Genomic DNA, 19,605 nt, shown 5'->3' with positions numbered 1-19,605 from the left:
CAGTGGGTCTACTTCTGAGTAAAAAGGGTTGCAAATATCTCATCTCTCTGCTGTGAATTGAATTGCACACTCTCAGTTATGTGTTATAGGTTGTATGTTGTATGTAGAGCTTCTGGCTTAACACACCAGACACCTTAAAGGTGGATTTGATTCATGGTTCTCCTGCAGTGGTTCCCAACCCTTTTCACTTGCATAGCCCTTGGCAGCCCATTTCCATAAATTTTACCCTTCATATTAGCAAAATGTTTGTAATTAATAATACAAGCCCTCATCTCCTCTCAGACTTCATGTAGTCATCATATATTTGCTCTTTCCATCTGTTTGAGGAGCAGAAGACTCTGCCTTTGCACTGTTTTGCACCAGAAGTGTGCTGAGAAATTCTGGGTGATTAATTATGAGAAATTCTGGGTGATTGATCACTTTCCATATTATGTTTCAGCTTTTTTACTGTGCTGGTTTTCAATCACTGGTTCATAGATGAATTGATGACCAAAAACTAGCTATTGGTGGGGCTTTCACAGCCAACTAGCTACCTCCCTTCCTGCCTTGCAAGGCATTCTGGAGCACGGCCTGTCTTTTTCTGCCATTCTTTTTCAAGTACCCCTAAAGGTTCTGTTGAGTGTCCCTGGGAGTACGTGAATACCAGGTTGGGAACCACTGTTTTACTGTTATGTAGTTTACAGTGCACTTACTCTGATACACTTTCACTTTACACTTTCACTCCCGGATTGGCCTCTTCAGCCACACTAGACGCTGTGCCAGAACCACCTTTCAGAGCGCGATACCATAGTCTTTCGAGACTGAAGGTTGCCAATACAAATACTCTGATAGTGTTTACAAAAAGGTGGTGAAGACCAGAATTTAAAAAAGAATAAAAATGTATCTTATGAACTTTTACTATGTTTTTAATAAATTAGAGACTACAGTTCTTAGGTAACAATTAGTGATAGGTTATTTTTCAGGATCTGACCTTGGATAAAATCAGTCAAAACTATAGTCAGACACCCCCCTAAGTTTAACCCCTGACTTATCCGAGGGTCATAGAAAATTCCATGATTGTTGGCTCAAAACCTGCCCTCGACTTATCTGTGGGGTCAACTTATAGGCGGGTATCTGGGGTAGGTTCCTTTGCAGTTTTCTCTAGTCTCTGGATCCTAAGAGTTGCTGTGGAAACAGAATAGTGATGTGGATGTGGAACTCTAACAATTGATAATGGTCATTTTGCAGTTGCATCTTGGCAAAAGGGCCTCCCCTTGTGGCTTCTGTTGTGTTTCTTCATTTGCCAATCTCTTAACTCAGTGGTTTCCAAACTGTTGCGTTGCAGTCCACCAGGGGAACTGGAAAAGGGCCATTTCCTCTTAAGTGGAGTGGTTCAGAAATGGGTGCCCTGCTGGTGCTGCAGCATTCGAGGTGCTGCAGGGACCCAGGGGCACTTTTACTTACCTGGAGGGCAGAGCTGGCCTCCTGCAGGGTCTAGGGGGCTCGGGGCTGCTGCTGTCCTCAGTGCTGGTGTATGCAGTGCTTATCTCCAATTAAAAGCAACTTCTAGTTTTTGCATGGCCAGTGATTGGGCTTTCAGAGACTATCTATGCCAACATTCAGCTGCTGTTCTTCTGTTTGTCTGTCACTGCAATCAGGGCAGTGTGCATTTTGTGACCACTTCATTACATTGCACCGGTGTATCAGCATCCTCAGAATCTCAGCTTTTATTAAAAACAACAACAAAAATAAGATTCTAATTATGAGGCCTCCCTGCGGGGGGAGGGGAGGGGTCTGACCCACCCGGCCTTTCCAAGGGGGACCCCCTTGTGGAGGCCTCAGACTAATTCACCAGAAGAAAGGTGGGAGGGTTGTGTCACCCGGCTCCTCCTCTTTGGGTTGGCAGCATTTGCCAGAGTCAGGAGCAGGGGCTGCTGTCAGCAGATCCTCCTGCCTGCTCTCCCAACTGCCTTGTCATCCCTGGCCTCTAGGTTTATGTAGGGCAGGCCCCTCTCCTTTGGCCCCTCCCCTTCCCTCGCAGGGATAGTACAAAAAGGGTGTATCTCTGGGACTGCCCTCCCCTGGGACTACCACAACTCCTCCCCTTCCTCTCTCTGTCTCACTCCCACCTCCTCACCTCCTCTCACCTGTAGCTGCCAGGGTTGTTCCTGAGATGACTGGGGAGGCTGCTGCCCCTGCTCTGGTCTCTGCCTTTGGGGGGTGGGCTAGCCCTGCCCACCTGGGTCCTGTAGCTCTGCAGACGACGTTCGGGAGGTCCAGCTGTGGGCTCCCGACGTCATAGCCAGGTGCCCGGCGCGGCCTGGCAGGTCCTGGTTGGCTGGGCGGGGGAGTGCTCCCCTTCTCTCCCGAGATGGGGGAGGTGTGGCTGCGCAGCAGCCAAATGCCCTGCGTTCTGTCTTCCCCCTCCCTCCTCCAAGGCGGAGGGGGAAGGGGGGTTTGGCACGCAGTGTTCCTCTGCTGCGCTTTGCCGCTCACAGGAGTGCCCAGCAGCATATGGGGAGGTGTCCCCATGTTCCACCAGCTTCCTCCCTGTTCCTCTGACCCAGAAGTCTTCTCCCTGGGTAAACTGGGGACCTGTGGGAGGAGGGGAACCCCGACACTAATCATTGTCTTCTAAAAGACATTTAAAAATGTTAGGTAATATCTTGGCATGTATTATGCAATGCATTCATGCACGTTATCAAATTCAGCTCTTCTTGGTGGAGAATTGGGATTTCCTCCTGCTTCCCCAAGAGCAGGGTTTTTGCATCTCTATTGTGTTAACATAGCTTGTTTTACTAGGGATGGTTACACTTGTCTAGCCTGGTGACCAACAACAGAATGGAAATTGACTGCTCCACCTGACTGAAAGGGTCTGACTGGCTCATGCAGTGGATCTGGAGAACAACTTGTGTCTCCTCCTGCAGCAGCTGGGTTCTCTCTCTCACATGAGAGAGAGAGGTCAGACGCCTAGTTCCTATGTTTAGTCATATAAGTTTGTTTGGCGGCCTGGACAAATCTCTTTTTCTCAGCCTCGCTTCTCAGGACTATCTTGAGGATAAATGCATTGTCACATGCACATAGAAATTATTGATAATTATATTCTGTTGCAAGGATAGTTTATTCTTATTGATGATAAAGAGAAGGACTTGAGGGCTTGGTAGGTGCTTCTGTAACGATATATAAAGAAAATACACCTTCAGACAACTCCCTAGTGTCTATCTTGATTTGTTGATTCCCTGAGTGTGGAGTTTGAGAGTCCCAAATTAGGACAAGGGAAGCAGGAAACAAGGTTCTTGTACTGATTGCTGGACTTCCCGTAGAAAGCGGCTCTTGAAATGTACAGTAATTATTAATATAGTATAGAAACTGCCATGTTGCTTTAAAAAAACCAAATTTTAAAAAAACCATCCTCCTTGAAGATGGTAATTTCTTCATTATTTTGAGAATAATTAGATTACACTGTCCTTTGTAAACAGTAGTTGTCAGAGTTCCTTGGGTGAGAGCCATGCCAATTTAAAAGTCTTGAAAATTCATACTGAGGTTGGTGTGTGGCCGTGTCAAACTCTTGCAGTCTGAGAGGCTTTCAGTTTTAAGGTTGTTTGGCTTATTTGCTCAGCACAAGCCCCCATTTATCCTGTACCCTTTCCCTCTAACTGCTTCTGTATGCCTGTTCTCCATAGTGTTTTGCCAAAAATCCTCCTGGAATTAAGTTCATAACCAAACTGCATGTACTGTAAACATATACAATTTATTTCAGTTGCAACATGTTGGTTTTCTCAACCTCAGTGTTACAGCCCTTACAGATATTTTTCTTTTCTCGACCTCTCTCTGCCTCTTAAGAAAGTATCATTTATATAACACTTTTCAACTAAGAGGTCTCCAAGTGGTTTGCAGAAGAGAAGGAATTAGAAAATGATTCCCATTTCCAAGGGAGCTTACAGTTTAAAAAGAAACTCAAGGGAGACAGGTAGGGAGGCTCCTGTTCAGTAGTGACCTTGTCTCTCTCTCTGCTAAAGATAAGAGAGCCACCACTTTAAAAGGGATCTCCTTGTCCTTAGGAAGACTTTATTTGGAGTAAATGTGTAGGGAGAAGCCAAGGTCTTTTATGTTTGCCAGTAGAACTACCCCCCCCCCCAATAGTTTTTCCTCAGGGGTTAACTGGGACTCTGACATCTCCTGTGTGTTCCTCTTTTCCACTTTGCAGGGTTGTGAAGGAAGAAATTTCAGACGACAATGCAAAACTTCCCTGTTTCAATGGCCGGGTGGTGTCTTGGGTAAGCAGGCATCTTGACATGTGCATGTGTGTGTTTCTGTTCTTCTCCACAAATCCCTGCAGTTAGCCATAAAAGTTGATCCCCTTGGCTGGTGGGCTGTGTGAGCTTGGTGAGTGTTGCATACCCTCCCCCCCACCGTGCTCTTGACCACTCCCTGCAGTGGAAGCTTGACCTCAGGACATGTCCCAACCACTCACATGACAATCTACATTTCCCCCAGATGTAGTATGTGTTTGGATGCAAAACCAACATGGGTTTCAACCATGAGTTTTTTCCCCATGGAATAAGCCAATAATCTTTTTTGCTTCTTAATTCACGAGTTTGGACAGACATGCTGCTGAAATACATGCAGACACAGGAAGACCATCAAAAGGGTATTAAGGGATTTGCATACTGGACAATTGTGTCCTGATCAATGATGTCTCTGGACATTTGCATCTGGATTTTTTTTGATTTTTTTTTGCGTCCTGGTCATTTGCATTCCACTATAACTAGGCAACCAACAGACTATGCCTGTACATCTAATATAAATATACATATATTGGGACCAAAGAGAAGGGATGCAAAAGTCTAGCACTAGAATGCATTTGACCAGGTCACAGTTGTCCAGGATGCAGTGGTCCTGTCATTCATCAAAATTTGTTTGACAATGCTGGAAGAGAGACTCGCACAGCATTTTCCTCAGATAAACCCTCAGATTGCAGTGAACATCTGGTTGCAGATCCCACATGGATTAACCAATGTCATTTCCCATGGATTTATTGTGTGTTTGCTCTGGGCCTAAGTTTTGATGATGAACCTTCTGACTCTGAATCAAGTCCCAGTCATACATTTAATTGGCTGAACTTGGGCAAGCAAGGCTCCATCTGGCTCACTTTTACATCTGTAACTTAGGAAATAATTATGTATCTCAGTAGTGTTATGAGGACAACCAAGAAAGAGAAGAAAACACTTGTCACATTAAAATCTTACTCCTGTATATGTCCCAGCTCACTAATGTGCTTCTTTGTTGCACTTGATGTTCAGGGCATTGTGCCCTCCTCTTCTGGAGGGATGTGTGCTGGAAGCCGAGAGTGAGAAGAATCTAGGGAAAGGACACTTAATTTTGTTAACCAGAACCTGTCCTGTTTGTGCACATGCATGCATCAGCCTCCATTGCAATTCTTGCCTGCTGTTTCTTTCTCCGATAGAAGAGCGCAATCCATACTGACTTTGGTAAGATAAATGACTGTGGCTGCTGTTGGAAAAACTGAGGCATAAAATAAAACCTGTCTTACTCCCCTGATATTGCATTACATACTCAAATGTTTGGGGTCAGAGGACAGGCTAAGTTTCCCCTACCTCAGCTTTGTTCCCATTGGGAGAAAATGAAGAGGCTGCAAGTGGAGATATCACTGACATTGGGGAGAAATCTGGTTGTACATGGTGGACACAGGTAACCCCAAACATTAGTGGCAGGTTTTATTCCCCTTAATTTCTCCCATAGAGTTTTTTTTTTGTTTTGTTAAAAACATGTGAAAACACAGACCATTTCATGCTTAACATATCCATATAAAAACACAAAACATTGCATTTTGGAGTTCAAGATATTTTCCAAAAATAAAAATAGATTACTTTTCCAGTTAGAAATAATACTGTGGTTGTATCTGCTAACACTATATTACCTATATCACCTACCTAGTACACGTTTAAAAGTGTTCAAAATTATTAAAAATGTGAACTTGGAATAAAAACACATAACACTTCTTGCCTTCACAAAATTTGCGAAAAAAAACAAACCATTTTCAAACACCCTTCCCCGCAGACACCAGTGGCTCCCCTTGACTGCCAAAGGATATGTTTACAGGGCTGGAGCCGGAAAGACTGTTGCAGTGGAGGCTAAACTTACTCCCTTCCTGAGAGCCTGCTGATGCCACCTCAACTGTGTGATTGTCTGCAGTCCCCCTACTCTCTCCGATAGATGTCAGTAATATGTCGTTACAGTGATTGCAGTGTGTTCTACTTAGAGTCTCATGACTAGTAAATGATCAATATTGGTATAAATGGCAGAGCATTATATTGAGATAGTCATGATGGTATCACAAATATGGACTCCAATACAGGATCCTGAGAGGTCTGCTTACTTTTTAATAAAGAAGTAAACAAAGCTGGAGCTCTTATTGTCAATGAGAAGGGGGACAACCCTCAAAATATGATTCTATATTTCCTTCTTTAGCCATTCTTGCCAGGTGAAGTCTTGGTAAGACTTTAGTAGTTCAGTGTAGAGCTCTATGCTGCCCATCCTGCCTTCTGGCAAAACCCCAAACAAGCACACCTCCTTCCTTTGCCCCTCCTTTGCCCCTCCTTTGCCCCCTTCAGGGGTCCTGAATATCCTTTCCTTCTAAGTTTTCTGAAGTGTCTGCACAGGCATGCACCCACACTCTTCCTTGCTATTTGAATGAAGGATTCAGGTATGTGCAGATTTCCAACTAGCACGGTATATTCTAATTGCAGAATGTTGTAAGTTTGTAGGCACAACTTTGGACTTTGAAGTATGACTCTGCCTCAGAACATCTGTTTTCTAGCAGGACAGCTGAACCCCCCAAGCTAGGAGTGGCCTCTTCCTTTGTGCATTGTGCCTGTTGCCTCTGTTCCTATGCCCCCATGACTTTGGGAATTGTGTTTTGCTGAGGCCAGACAGTGAAGAGCTATTTCAGGAGCCTAGCTCTAATTTTAGGGGGGGGGGGCAGGCAGAGCTGAGTCTCAAGCCTGTCCAGGCAGTTTAGAGGGCAGGGAATTGACAGGACTATTCCTTAGATGTTCCATCTGCAGAATCCTGGCCTTAGACTTATGGTGGAAGGTGGTTGCGTTCCCCAAGAGGCTCCTCCATCCGGATGTTCCTGGGAGAGTGAATCCATCTGCATGTGCACAGCTGGCTGTTCTTGGGGTTACCCTGTTCCTGGGTTTGCTCGGGTTCCCCCAGCTTGTGTGGAGTTGAGGTAGTATTTTTAGCAGAAAATAAACAATTTTTTGGCCCTGCCTTCTCCGAAGTGCTGTTAGCAAGTGCTCTTGTTAAAACTAATCGTTCAGTACTGTGAAGGAGCTGAGTGCCTTGGGTTAGCACTTCTTACAGAGATTGGGCTGTTGAGTATCCCACTTTGTACTGCTGTTAGAAGTTGAATTATTATACCATAGTCTTTCGAGACTGAAGGTTGCCAGTACTATAGAAGTTGAATTTCAATGGATCATCTTGACTTCTGACAGCACAGGGATGTTTTCGTTCATTAAGATGTTGCTAAATAGATGTGTCAGGCTAACAGGCTGGTGAAATATTTTGTAAGCTTTTAAACTTGACCTCTTCCTCTGCCCCTCAGAAATGGAAAGCATTCTCATATGCCTCAGCTCGCTTGTCACTCTGCATCCTTTCTCCCTGCAGCTGGTGTCTGCTGAGGGGACTCATTCGGACGCTGGCTCAGTCTGTGCCGACAATCAGCCAGAGCTGCCGCCTTCCATTGAGCGTACTGGAGGCATAGGGGACTCCAGGCCTCCTTCTTTTCAGTAAGTTAAATGGGGGTGCAATGAGTCTTGGTTTGAGAAAGGAGAAAGTGGATCAGATTTCTTGCAGGAAACAGACTCAATACCCCATTCCTCTTCAAGCTGAGATCAACTAGGCCTTTGGTTAACAGAAGTAGTGGGGGTGGAAGCCCATATTCATTTCCTAACTCATGCGAAATGGTGGAACAATACTTAACCTTCTGACTAGAGGGCTCTCATCATTGAATAAATAGCTCTCTTCAAGCCTGACCCACCCCTGCCACCCAGTTGTCTCCCGTTAAACTTCTAAACTTCAGTGACAGAGGACACATTTTGCATGCTTCAGTCCCTGATGTTAGCAGTGAAAATGGATCTCGGGTAGCCCTGCTGAGAAGGACTCTTGCCTGAGAGCTTGGAGAGCTGCTGTCAGTTGGAGTAGATTCCACCAGGCTACATGGTTGCCACTGTTCCGTCCGAGATAGCTTTGTACCATGACAGCTTCATATGTTTCTATGTCTTCACATGACTGCTTCATAAACCTCACATTGGCCCAAGGCCTGTTCCAGAAGTTACACCACTGAGTGCTCTTCTACTTGAGAACAGGTGTAGCATTGGTAGAGTATCTGAAATTACCAGAGAGAGGATATTTCTTCCGTGTGTCCCACTGGAGTGTTCTAGAGATGGTAGGAGTTAGATGGGATCAATCTGGGACTGTTGGTGGCATTATGTAAGGTATGTGGATGCTGCTAGGGGATCTCTTTTCAAGTTCTTGGCTGTATCAGAGACCTAAGTAATTACTGACTTCAGGTCCTGGTTTATTTAAATGTGCAAAAATGTCATGTGATGCAGCCCTTTTTCTGGAATGCACCATTTCAGTGAGTGTAGGGATGTTGACATTTGGGAATGTTCTCCCCAAAAATCTTGTAGATGAAAAGGGAATCAGGGAGAAGGGTTAGTCTTCACCTTGGAATACTAGTTTTCCATATACAGGATTGGTGGAAGGGGGGCTTGAGTTTTTAAGTGGGAGAGTATTCAGATATGCAGTCAATCAGTCTTTTACTGCCTTTGCCCAGAGGCTTTTGCAAAGGAAAGTGCAATTCCTATCCTGCATCTGAAGTAGTGCAGTCCAGGAAGAATTGCCAGCATGCATTTGGCAGGTTGAATTGACATTCCCTCCCTCCCCCACAATAAGCATCAGGCCACCTTGAGCAAACTTGGAAGAGTGTGAATGCATGAACTTGGTGCAGTTTTATGTTAGACGTGTTTTTATTTTGCAGCCCCAATACTGGAGGAAGTCGGGAGAACCTGGATAATGAGACGGAAACTGACTCAGTGGTGTCAATACAGAGGGAGCGACCACGCAGAAAAGATGGGCCTGAGCATGGCAAGTTGTTTTTCTAGAGCTCAGCTGAATATGTTGGCAGCCTTGTCTTCTCCATTGCTCCTTGTCCACTGGGCTTTGTTGTGCACCGGTAGCACAAGGACAAAGGAATAACTGTAGAAGGTCCGTGTTTGTTGCCTCTACCCTATCATTGGGAGCTTTTGTTGTAGGCTTCTTCTGCAGTCTGTTATACCAGCCCCATGGCCCCTCAAGACCCACCTCCTACAAAGTGTTCATGTGCCAGATGGGCAGACAGTGACATGCTTTCACTTGAAATGGGGGTGAAAAATTGACCTTTCAAGGCTGGGGACATGGGGTTCACCAGTGCTAGAGGCACAGCCCACCTGTAAACCTGCTGCAGACTGCTTGACTTCCGGAATGGGGTTGCTTGTGTTGTCCCCTTTGAATGTTGATCCTTGTTTTTTCATCAGCTCCCAGAGTGAATGGAACAACCAAAGGGGAACGACGTAGAGAAGTAGGTGGCTATGAGAGCTCCTCCACTCTCATGAGTAGTGAACTGGAGACTACCAGCTTCTTTGATTCGGATGAGGATGATTCCACCAGCAGGTAAGGGAGGGCATGCGACCTTGAAGAGGCAGGTTCTGCTATCCCAAATAAAGAAGCTTCTGCTCCCTTTCCTCTCCTTAATGCTCCTCCTTGAACTCTGCTGATGCCAGCAATTGCAACTATTTCTTCATCTCAAGTTCTGACTCTCAAAGCAGAAGCAAACTGGGTTTGAGACAGAAGGTCTTTTCCACACATTGTTGCAGTAAACTTAGATTCACATTTGTGGGTGTGCTTGACAATGAGCTGCAACCAAACATACTTCTTTAAGTGTGTCTGCATTACCCAGATCAGTATGGCTGCTTATTGGGAGGACCTCCTTGGAATATACATGCTTCTCTGCTGGTTACTGTTGGTCAGCACTCTCTATCTTGTGTTTGGGAAAGCTGATGATAAATGGAATGGTCCTGTCTTTTTTATTCAGAGTTCTAGATGACTTTGTTCAGAGTTCTAGAAACTTTGGTTTCTAATATCCACTGTTGACAGCTTGAATTGATCCCCGTTTCATGGTGCCCTTTTGACTTTGTAGGTTCAGCAGCTCCACAGAACAGAGCAGTGCTTCCCGCCTGATGAGAAGGCACAAGAGGCGCCGACGGAAACAAAAAGCACCACGCATTGAGCGGGTGAGGTACCTGGGAAATGTGAATGGGGCAGGGGACAGGCCTTGGGTAATTTCACAACTATAATGGTTGGGTTTTAATAGGTTGGGTCATAGGGAGCAGAGGGCTTTGCAGGCTATTGCTATTCCCCCCTTCCAGTTACTGAATCCAGAAGTTACATGGGTTGTGGGTAGCATGTAGATTGTGCCTTGGGTCTCATTCTGTTCATTTGTATTGTAGTCCTCATCATTCAGCAGCATCACGGATTCCACCATGTCACTGAACATCATCACAGTCACCCTCAACATGGGTAAGTACAAATAGTCATTTGAAACATCTTGGCCCACACTGTGGCAACTGGATCGAGTGGGTAGGCAGATGTTTTGCATGGAACTAGAGTGTCTTGACTGTTGATGACACATAGAACCCGGGTTATGATCCAAGGTGCCTTCAATGAAAACACATGTATTAGTTGTGCTTAAAATCTTCCAAGGCAGATGTTTATCTGGATTTTCCTTCCAAGCCTCACTCTCCTAAGGAAAGTCCTCAGGTTCCCTGTGCAACTTGTGGTCCACATAATTGGGAAGGTGGGTGTTTTTGTTTGCTTGTTTTTAAAACACCAAAAATCCCAGATCATGTATTGTAACTAAATGCGCAATTTTACGTTATTGTTAGCTGCCTTAAGCAAAAGTAAAAATGGTTAAATGGAAATGGATAGACGGGTTCTGCTGCACTTCCTTGTTCCCTTGGTCCGCTGTTTTCGCTATTTCTGAAACCTCCTTTTTGCCCATTTGCATTCTCATCATTAGTGGGTGTTTTCCATCGACGTGTTTTCCATGCAGACCACTGCCTACATGCCTAGGGAGCTCCCTGCAATTCTCTGGCAGTGCTTGGGAAAGAACAACTTCAGAACAATGGACCTTGCGATGGATATGCCTCGGAGCTGCTGATGAACCCCATCTGATGAAAAAACAGTGCTTCAGAGAGGAGATCCTTTAGTTAATCCTGGCAGTGCTCAGACAGGACCACCTCTTGTCAGTGATAGACCTTTTCTAAGGCTACCTCACATTACCTTGCCTTTGCATGGGAGATTTCTGTGATTTGTTTATGCAGGAAGCCACTTCCAGTATTGAGCGCTGCAATTTGGCCTACCATTGGCCTCCAGAGTCTTCTCCAAGGTGTTAATGGCTCTGGTGGCTCACCTTCATCTGTAAGGGATCGTGGTATACTTTGGCAACATCCTGATCCACTACTGCAGTCAGCAACAAGGGACCCAAGATGTTTAGTGGACCATCGTGGACCTTCAGCAGCATAACTTTGTGGTCAGCCTCACCAGGAGCATTCTAACTCCACCAGTCAGGGGACAGAGCACCTTGGAGTGATCCTGGACACCAGGAGCAACAGGTTCTTTCTTTATGTGGAATTATCTGCCAAGATCATCAACCTCAGTTCTGAGGGCTCCTTGAAAAAATATCCTTGTGCAACTCCTGGGAAAGTTAACCTCATGCCAAGAAGTAATGATGTGGGTGGGGCTACAAGCTTTGGATCTCCAACAGCATCTCCTTCCATTCCAAGACCTGAAAGCCATCAAAAGCAGTCATTGAGGAGTCTTAATTTCTTAGAGCTTTGTATACCATCTTCCGAGCACTCTGGTTCTTCTAACACCAGATCAGGAACCAGGAGTTCCTAATCTATACAGGCAGCACCTCTGTCAAAACCTGTGTGGACAGCCCGGAACAGGTCCCTATCTTTTCACAAGACAAGCAGACTCTTCTGCTGGGCAGAAAGACATATTTGCTCCATCTGAGCAGAACATATTTTGGGAGAGACTAATACGATAGAGGACTGGTCCAGCAGTCAAGTTCTTTACTAGTTGGAGTAGAGTCTGAATTTGGTGACTGTCAGAGATTTCAGAACAATGAGAAAGTGAAACTGTTTGCATCACCCACAAACCATCAGGTTGAAAGATTTTTCTTTAAGGGCAGAGCAGTGTGATCATTGATGCGTGGCCTTTGGGAACCCTGCATGGCTCTCCCCCATTGATTCTGTTTACAAGTGTCCTCTGGAAACAAGAGAGGAAAGAGTGGAAGTGGCCTTCATTGCACCCATGGTTCACCGACATGGTCAAGGAGTGAGCACGCCCAGTCTCAGGCGACTTCCCCAACACAGATTTCTCATCCAAGAGCCAGTTCTCCTTGCCTGTTCTGCTTGGACAATTTACAACTCACTGCATGGAGGTTGAAAAGCAAGCTTGGTATGCCTTAGGCTATTCCAAGACTGTCATGTCCACCTTACGCTTGACTGGGAGACTATCAACCAAGTTTACAACTCAACATGGTGGGCCTTCATTGCATGGTGCCAGAAGGTGGTGGTGTTTGAGCTTCCATTTTTAAACACCTTTTCAGGTTCTTGCAGTTAGGACTAGAAAAGGGCTTGAGTATCATCACATTCAAATGCCAGGTGTCAGCTACTGCATCCATTCTAAGACATCTTCAAGAGAGGACTTCATTGGTGCAAGTTTTCCAGGGGAGCAACTCCTCTGACTCCTCAGTCCATAAGGTCCTGTCTTGGGACTTCAACCTGGTTTTGAAAGATTCTGAGGATTTTAATTTAGGCGTCCCACCTTCATTGAACCACAGACATTTTGCCATCCAAATAAATGATGCAAATGTGGCCATCTGTTTTGAACTGTTGTACAGAATTCTTGAATTCTTTGAATTCTTCTGAAAAATTTGAATTTTCCGTTTTTGAGGGGCTTAAATGGGGACTATGTGTGGAATGCTGGAATTCATGCCATGTAGGAGGATAATATATGTGCAGAATAGAGGAACATGAGAAGGGGCAGGGAGTGTAGATAAGTGCAGGACACTTAATCCCCATGTCCATTGGAATCAATACCATTCTCCACGCTATTGCCTAGGGCTTTAGCAGAAACATGTTTGCCTTGACCATGATGAGACCAAGAATCTTTTTTTTTTTTTTTTAAATTAATGGTAGGGTTCTGCAGAAGCTACCAGTTGTAGCCATGCAAATTCTGAGCTCAATTACTTCATAATGAAGTAATGATTATTTAATTCTGAAGCCCTGTTTTTCAGAACAAAACAGTAATTACATAACATCTGTTCCTTCAAACTAGCGAATAGGCTGATTGAATTAATTTGATGCTTTCCTTCAGTTGACCACTGCTCTAACTGTGTATACCTTTTCTTCAGAGAAGTACAACTTCCTGGGCATCTCCATTGTTGGGCAGAGCAACGAGCGAGGTGATGGTGGTATTTACATTGGCTCTATCATGAAGGGAGGTGCGGTGGCAGCTGATGGAAGAATTGAACCAGGAGACATGCTCCTCCAGGTATGACAACAGGAGAGACAGGTACACAGGAGGCCTTGCTTGGCATGAGGAAAGCTAGACTCTAGTTCAGTGATTTTCAACCTTTTCTATCTCATGGCACACTGGCAAGGCACTAAAATGGCCAAGGCACATCATCAAGTATTTGACAATTGACAAGGCACACTGTGTTGCTAATGGGGGGCTCACATCCCCTAATGGCCTTACTAATTAATGACTTTCACCCAAATTCCTGTGGCACACCTTGGGCCCATTCATGGCACACCAATATGCCATGGCATAGTGGTTGAAAATGGCTGCTCTGGTTGAAGAAAAGCTAGATTCTAGACTCTGGCTGGCCTCTCTACCAAGTCAGGGGAATGACTATAAGGAAACCCCAAATGTGGCCACATTTGGAATATTGTGTACAGTTCTGTTTGTTCAATCTAACAAAGGATGTAACAGAGCTGGAAACGATACAGTGTGGAGCAAATGTCCCAGGTCAACCTCAGGTCAACCACCTGAAAAGGATATTGAGTGCCAAGCCCATGAAAGAGCTCCCTCTCCAGAGATCTTGGAGAGCCACTCTTAGCCAGAACAAACATCTCTGGGCTAGATTGGACCAGTCATCTAGCAGCAGCTTCATACATAAGGACGCAATCCTACCTTGCCGTAAGGCACATTTGCGCCTCCTTGAGAGTCAGCTAGGCTGGCGAGCAGAGGCTGGATTCAACCTCCGTGCCGAAATGGGGAGGGAGCTTTGCTTTGGCCGAGCTCAGCCGATGCAAGGCTCTGGGGTGGGCAGGGAGGAGGCAGGAGGGAGGTATGCCGGGACAGGGGAGGGTGGGTGGAGGGCAGGTCCGGGGGAGCAGGAGGCAGGGCTGGGACCTGGCAGTTATGCCAGATCCCAACCCCCATTCCTGAACAGCACGGAGCGGCTTCAGGCTGCTCTGCTCTCCTTGGACTTGTGCCACCTCAGGTGGCAAGACCCATAGTAGCTGCAGTGGCTTACCCGGGGGTAAGGGGAAGAGTTTCCCCCTTACCTTCAGCTGAGCCACTTTGAAGCCCTATCTTGCGCTGGGGCTCCTCCTGGCCTGCCTGTTCCAGCACAAGATAGGATTGCGCTGCAAGGCACACTGGTGAGACTCAGACTCTGTTATCTGCCTTGGCAGGTGAATGATATCAACTTTGAGAACATGAGCAATGACGATGCTGTGCGAGTGTTGCGGGAGATTGTGCACAAGCCAGGGTAAGTGGCTCTTCCTCTTTCCCCTCTCTGTGTCCCATGACTCCTTTTCGGAACTGATCACTTCCCAAACCACCTTGCCACTTGTAGTGCAGGCTTGGCATCTACTAATGCAAGCAAGTGCTTGGTTTTGAAGCAGCATCCCCTAGTGGCCTGTTTCTATGTCCATCCTGGTATGCAGAATCTGCAAATTACCTAGAGCAGTGTTTCTCAAACTGGGTCAGGATCCGCTATGTGGGTTGCGAGCCAATTTCAGGTGGATCCCCATTAATTTCAATATTTTCTTTTTAATATAGTAGACTTGATGCTCCCATGGTATGTGACTGCGTTTGGGGAAGTGTTACACATCTGTACTTTTAACAAGCTACTATGTATATTCTTTTAACAAAGATAGTAAATTGGACTTATTCCTGGGTAAGCCTGGGTAAGATTGCAGCCTAGGATTGTAAAAAATTTTCCTGCTTGATGATGTCACTTCCAGTCATGACATCACTTCCGGTGTATCCTGACAGATTCTTATTCTAAAAAGTGAGTCCCAGTGCTAAATGTGTGAGAACCACTGGCCTAGAGGATAGTTGAACATTTCAGATGAAGAAGCACAGCTGTGCTTAAAAAACAGAGACCAAGGCTGCTCGTATGCTGTGTGAACAGAGGGCAAAAATAATGGCATTAGCATCCATCATCCATTCCAGGCACATTTTGTCAGTGTTGTAGTTTGTGGATATTGTTGACTCAGAGTGACAGGTCTTCTAGCCCTGACCTTTGTTTATCCCTTCTAAATATGTTTAAGGGGCCCAAAGCAAGTTATAGTTTCTCAAGCATCTCCCTGTTTTGTCCTCTTAAGTACCCAGTGCTGAATGTTACGGATATTACATGGGAGGCTGCTTTGACCATTGGTCCATCTAGGTCAGAATTGTCTACACGGACTGTCTGTAGCTCTCCAGAATTTCAGTCAGGGGTCTTTCCCAGCCCTCCCTTAAGATGCCAGGGTTTGAAACTGGCATGCAAAGCAGGTACTCTTATCACTGAACTATAGTCATTCCCCACATGTCAGAGGGAGCAGCCTCTTCACCTCCTGATGGCATGACTGGGCTCAGTCAGGCCACTGCCGGTCTTCAGGCAGAAGTGGATGGATCAGTCACACTCTTATCTGCTCTTGGGGGAAAGGCTGTTTGGGATGTCTTCTGTTTGCTTAATAAATAAGTAAATATACTTACACACTCTTTCTTATATACTATAAATCAGAGGTGCTCACCCTTTTTTGGCTCGAGAGCTACTTTGAAACCCAGCAAGGCCCGGAGATCTGCCAGAGTTTTTTTACAATGTTTGCGCCATCATAACATATAGATAGCCAGACCTGACCACAAAAGTCTATGCATCATTCATCCTGCAGAATACAGAAAATATCATGCCCTCCTTCCAAGTCATGCACCCATTCAAACACTATCACCACAATGACATCCATGTTTCACACTGACCCAATCTTAGGGTTGAAATTTTCCCCTCCCCTTTGGGCTGCCTGGACTTTTAAGTTCTGAACAGGCCAAAATTCAACAAATGCAGCTTTTGTTGACATGGATGTGAATCCAATAAGGGAAGACACGCCTGATGAATTTCTACCTTTTGTAAGCCATTAAAGCCCTGCCAGCAAAGAAAAGGAAAAAAAAACAGTGGAAACTTAAGAACATAAGAACATAAGAACAGCCCCACTGGATCAGGCCATAGGCCCATCTAGTCCAGCTTCCTGTATCTCACAGCTGCCCACCAAATGCCCCAGGGAGCACACCAGATAACAAGAGACCTCGTCCTGGTGCTCTCCCCTACATCTGGCATTCTGACTTAACCCATTCCTAAAATCAGGAGGTTGCGCATACACATCATGGCTTGTACCCCATAATGGATTTTTCCTCCAGAAACTCGTCCAATCCCCTTTTAAAGGCGTCTAGGCTAGACGCCAGCACCACATCCTGTGGCAAGGAGTTCCACAGACTGACCACGCGCTGAGTAAAGAAATATTTTCTTTTGTCTGTCCTAACCCGCCCAACACTCAATTTTAGTGGATGTCCCCTGGTTCTGGTATTATGTGAGAGTGTAAAGAGCATCTCCCTATCCACTCTGTCCATCCCCTGCATAATTTTGTATGTCTCAATCATGTCCCCCCTCAAGCGTCTCTTTTCTAGGCTGAAGAGGCCCAAACGCCGTAGCCTTTCCTCATAAGGAAGGTGCCCCAGCCCCGTAATCAGCTTAGTCGCTCTCTTTTGCACCTTTTCCATTTCCACTATGTCTTTTTTGAGATGCGGCGACCAGAACTGGACACAATACTCCAGGTGTGGCCTTACCATCGATTTGTACAACGGCATTATAATACTAACCGTTTTGTTCTCAATACCCTTCCTAATGATCCCAAGCATAGAATTGGCCTTCTTCACTGCCGCCGCACATTGGGTCGACACTTTCATCGACCTGTCCACCACCACCCCAAGATCTCTCTCCTGATCTGTCACAGACAGCTCAGAACCCATCAGCCTATATCTAAAGTTTTGATTTTTTGCCCCAATGTGCATGACTTTACACTTACTGACATTGAAGCGCATCTGCCATTTTGCTGCCCATTCTGCCAGTCTGGAGAGATCCTTCTGGAGCTCCTCACAATCACTTCTGGTCTTTACCACTCGGAAAAGTTTGGTGTCGTCTGCAAACTTAGCCACTTCACTGCTCAACCCTGTCTCCAGGTCATTTATGAAGAGGTTGAAAAGCACCGGTCCCAGGACAGATCCTTGGGGCACACCGCTTTTCACCTCTCTCCATTGTGAAAATTGCCCATTGACACCCACTCTCTGCTTCCTGGCCTCCAACCAGTTCTCAATCCACGAGAGGACCTGTCCTCTAATTCCCTGACTGTGGAGTTTTTTCAGTAGCCTTTGGTGAGGGACCGTGTCAAATGCCTTCTGAAAGTCCAGATATATAATGTCCACGGGTTCTCCCGCATCCACATGCCTGTTGACCTTTTCAAAGAATTCTATAAGGTTCGTGAGGCAAGACTTACCCTTACAGAAGCCATGCTGACTCTCCCTCAGCAAGGCCTGTTTGTCTATGTGTTTTGAGATCCTATCTTTGATGAGGCATTCCACCATCTTACCCGGTATGGATGTTAGGCTGACCGGCCTATAGTTTCCCGGGTCCCCCCTCTTTCCCTTTTTAAAAATAGGCGTGACATTTGCTATCCTCCAATCTTCTGGTACCGTGGCTGTTTTGAGGGACAAGTTGCATACCTTAGTCAAGTGATCTGTAACTTCATTCTTCAATTCCTTAATAACCCTTGGGTGTATGCCATCAGGGCCCGGTGACTTATTGATCTTTAATTTATCAATGAGGTCTGAAACATCTTCTCTTTTAACCTCTATCTGACTTAACTCCTCGGTTAGGAGGGGCCGTTCGGGCAGCGGTATCTGCCCGAGGTCTTCTGCCGTGAAGACAGATGCAAAGAACTCATTTAATTTCTCTGCCATCTCTAAGTCTCCTTTTATCTCCCCTTTCCCTCCCTCACCATCCAGAGGACCAACCGCTTCTCTGGCGGGTTTCCTGCTTCTAACATATTTGAAGAAGCTTTTATTATTCCCCTTAATGTTGCTGGCCATGCGTTCCTCATAGTCTCGCTTGGCCTCCCCTATCACCTTCTTACATTTCTTTTGCCACAGTTTATGTTCCTTTTTATTCTCTTCATTAGGGCAAGACTTCCATTTACGGAAGGAAGCTTCCTTGCCCTTCACAGCCTCTCTAACTTGGCTGGTTAGCCATGCGGGCACTCTCCTGGATTTAGTGGAACCCTTCTTTCTTTGCGGTATACACCTCTGCTGGGCCTCTATTACTGTTGTTTTAATCAGCCTCCATGCACTCTGGAGAGACTGGACTCTTTTTACCCTCCCTTTCAACCTCCTTCTAACCAGCCTCCTCATTTGAGGGAAGTCCGCCCGTCGGAAGTCAAGGGTTTTTGTTAGAGATTTGCCTGGTATTCTTCCCCCAACGGGCACGTCAAAACGGATCGCAGCATGATCACTGTTCCCCAATGGCTCAGTAACGTTTACATCTCTAACCAGGTCCTGCGTACCGCACAAAATTAAATCCAGAGTCACCTGTCCTCTGGTGGGCTCCGAGACTAGCTGATCTAAGCCACAGTCATTTAGCACGTCAAGAAATCCGGTTTCCTTATCGTGACCGGAACACAAATTGACCCAGTCAATATGAGGATAATTGAAGTCCCCCATGATTACAACCCTGTCCTTCCTTGTCACCTCCCTGATCTGTTTCCTCATTTCAAGGTCCCCATCAGATTTCTGGTCTGGAGGACGATAGCACGCCCCCAGTATTACATCGCTGCACAAGCCTGGTAATTTAACCCACAGAGATTCTACGGTGGAGTCGGACCCACCTTCAATCTCTACTTTGCTGGATTCTATCCCTTCCTTAACATAAAGGGCCACCCCACCTCCAACACGCCCCTGCCTGTCCCTCCTGTAGAGTTTATAGCCCGGGATTGCGGTATCCCACTGATTCTCCGCATTCCACCAGGTTTCCGTTATGCCCACTATGTCAATATTTTCCCTTGTCACCAGACATTCCAGTTCTCCCACCTTTGCTCGTAGACTTCGGGCATTTGCATAAAAGCATTTATACACGGAATGCCCCAGGATGGGCTGCTTATTTGCTCCTTTGTCCCC

At 45.9% G+C, this 19,605-nt stretch overlaps 1 protein-coding gene across 7 annotated transcripts in view; it reads left to right on the top strand.

Moving 5' to 3' along the window:
* Nucleotides 1–19,605, top strand: part of DVL3 (dishevelled segment polarity protein 3) — a 79,258-nt gene that overhangs the window by 46,337 nt on the left and 13,316 nt on the right. For all 7 annotated transcript variants that reach the window (XM_066620168.1, XM_066620169.1, XM_066620165.1 and 4 more), the window contains exons 2-9: nucleotides 4,187–4,256; nucleotides 7,672–7,793; nucleotides 9,047–9,153; nucleotides 9,582–9,717; nucleotides 10,244–10,337; nucleotides 10,554–10,623; nucleotides 13,526–13,665; nucleotides 14,814–14,890. In XM_066620168.1, the coding sequence (XP_066476265.1) occupies nucleotides 4,187–4,256; nucleotides 7,672–7,793; nucleotides 9,047–9,153; nucleotides 9,582–9,717; nucleotides 10,244–10,337; nucleotides 10,554–10,623; nucleotides 13,526–13,665; nucleotides 14,814–14,890 (816 nt within the window). The remainder of the gene's footprint in view (nucleotides 1–4,186; nucleotides 4,257–7,671; nucleotides 7,794–9,046; nucleotides 9,154–9,581; nucleotides 9,718–10,243; nucleotides 10,338–10,553; nucleotides 10,624–13,525; nucleotides 13,666–14,813; nucleotides 14,891–19,605) is intronic.

This window comes from Tiliqua scincoides, chromosome 3 (genome assembly GCF_035046505.1).
Source record: "Tiliqua scincoides isolate rTilSci1 chromosome 3, rTilSci1.hap2, whole genome shotgun sequence".
Classification (NCBI taxonomy): Eukaryota; Metazoa; Chordata; class Lepidosauria; order Squamata; family Scincidae; genus Tiliqua; species Tiliqua scincoides.
This window is presented reverse-complemented; position numbering and strand designations above follow the sequence as displayed.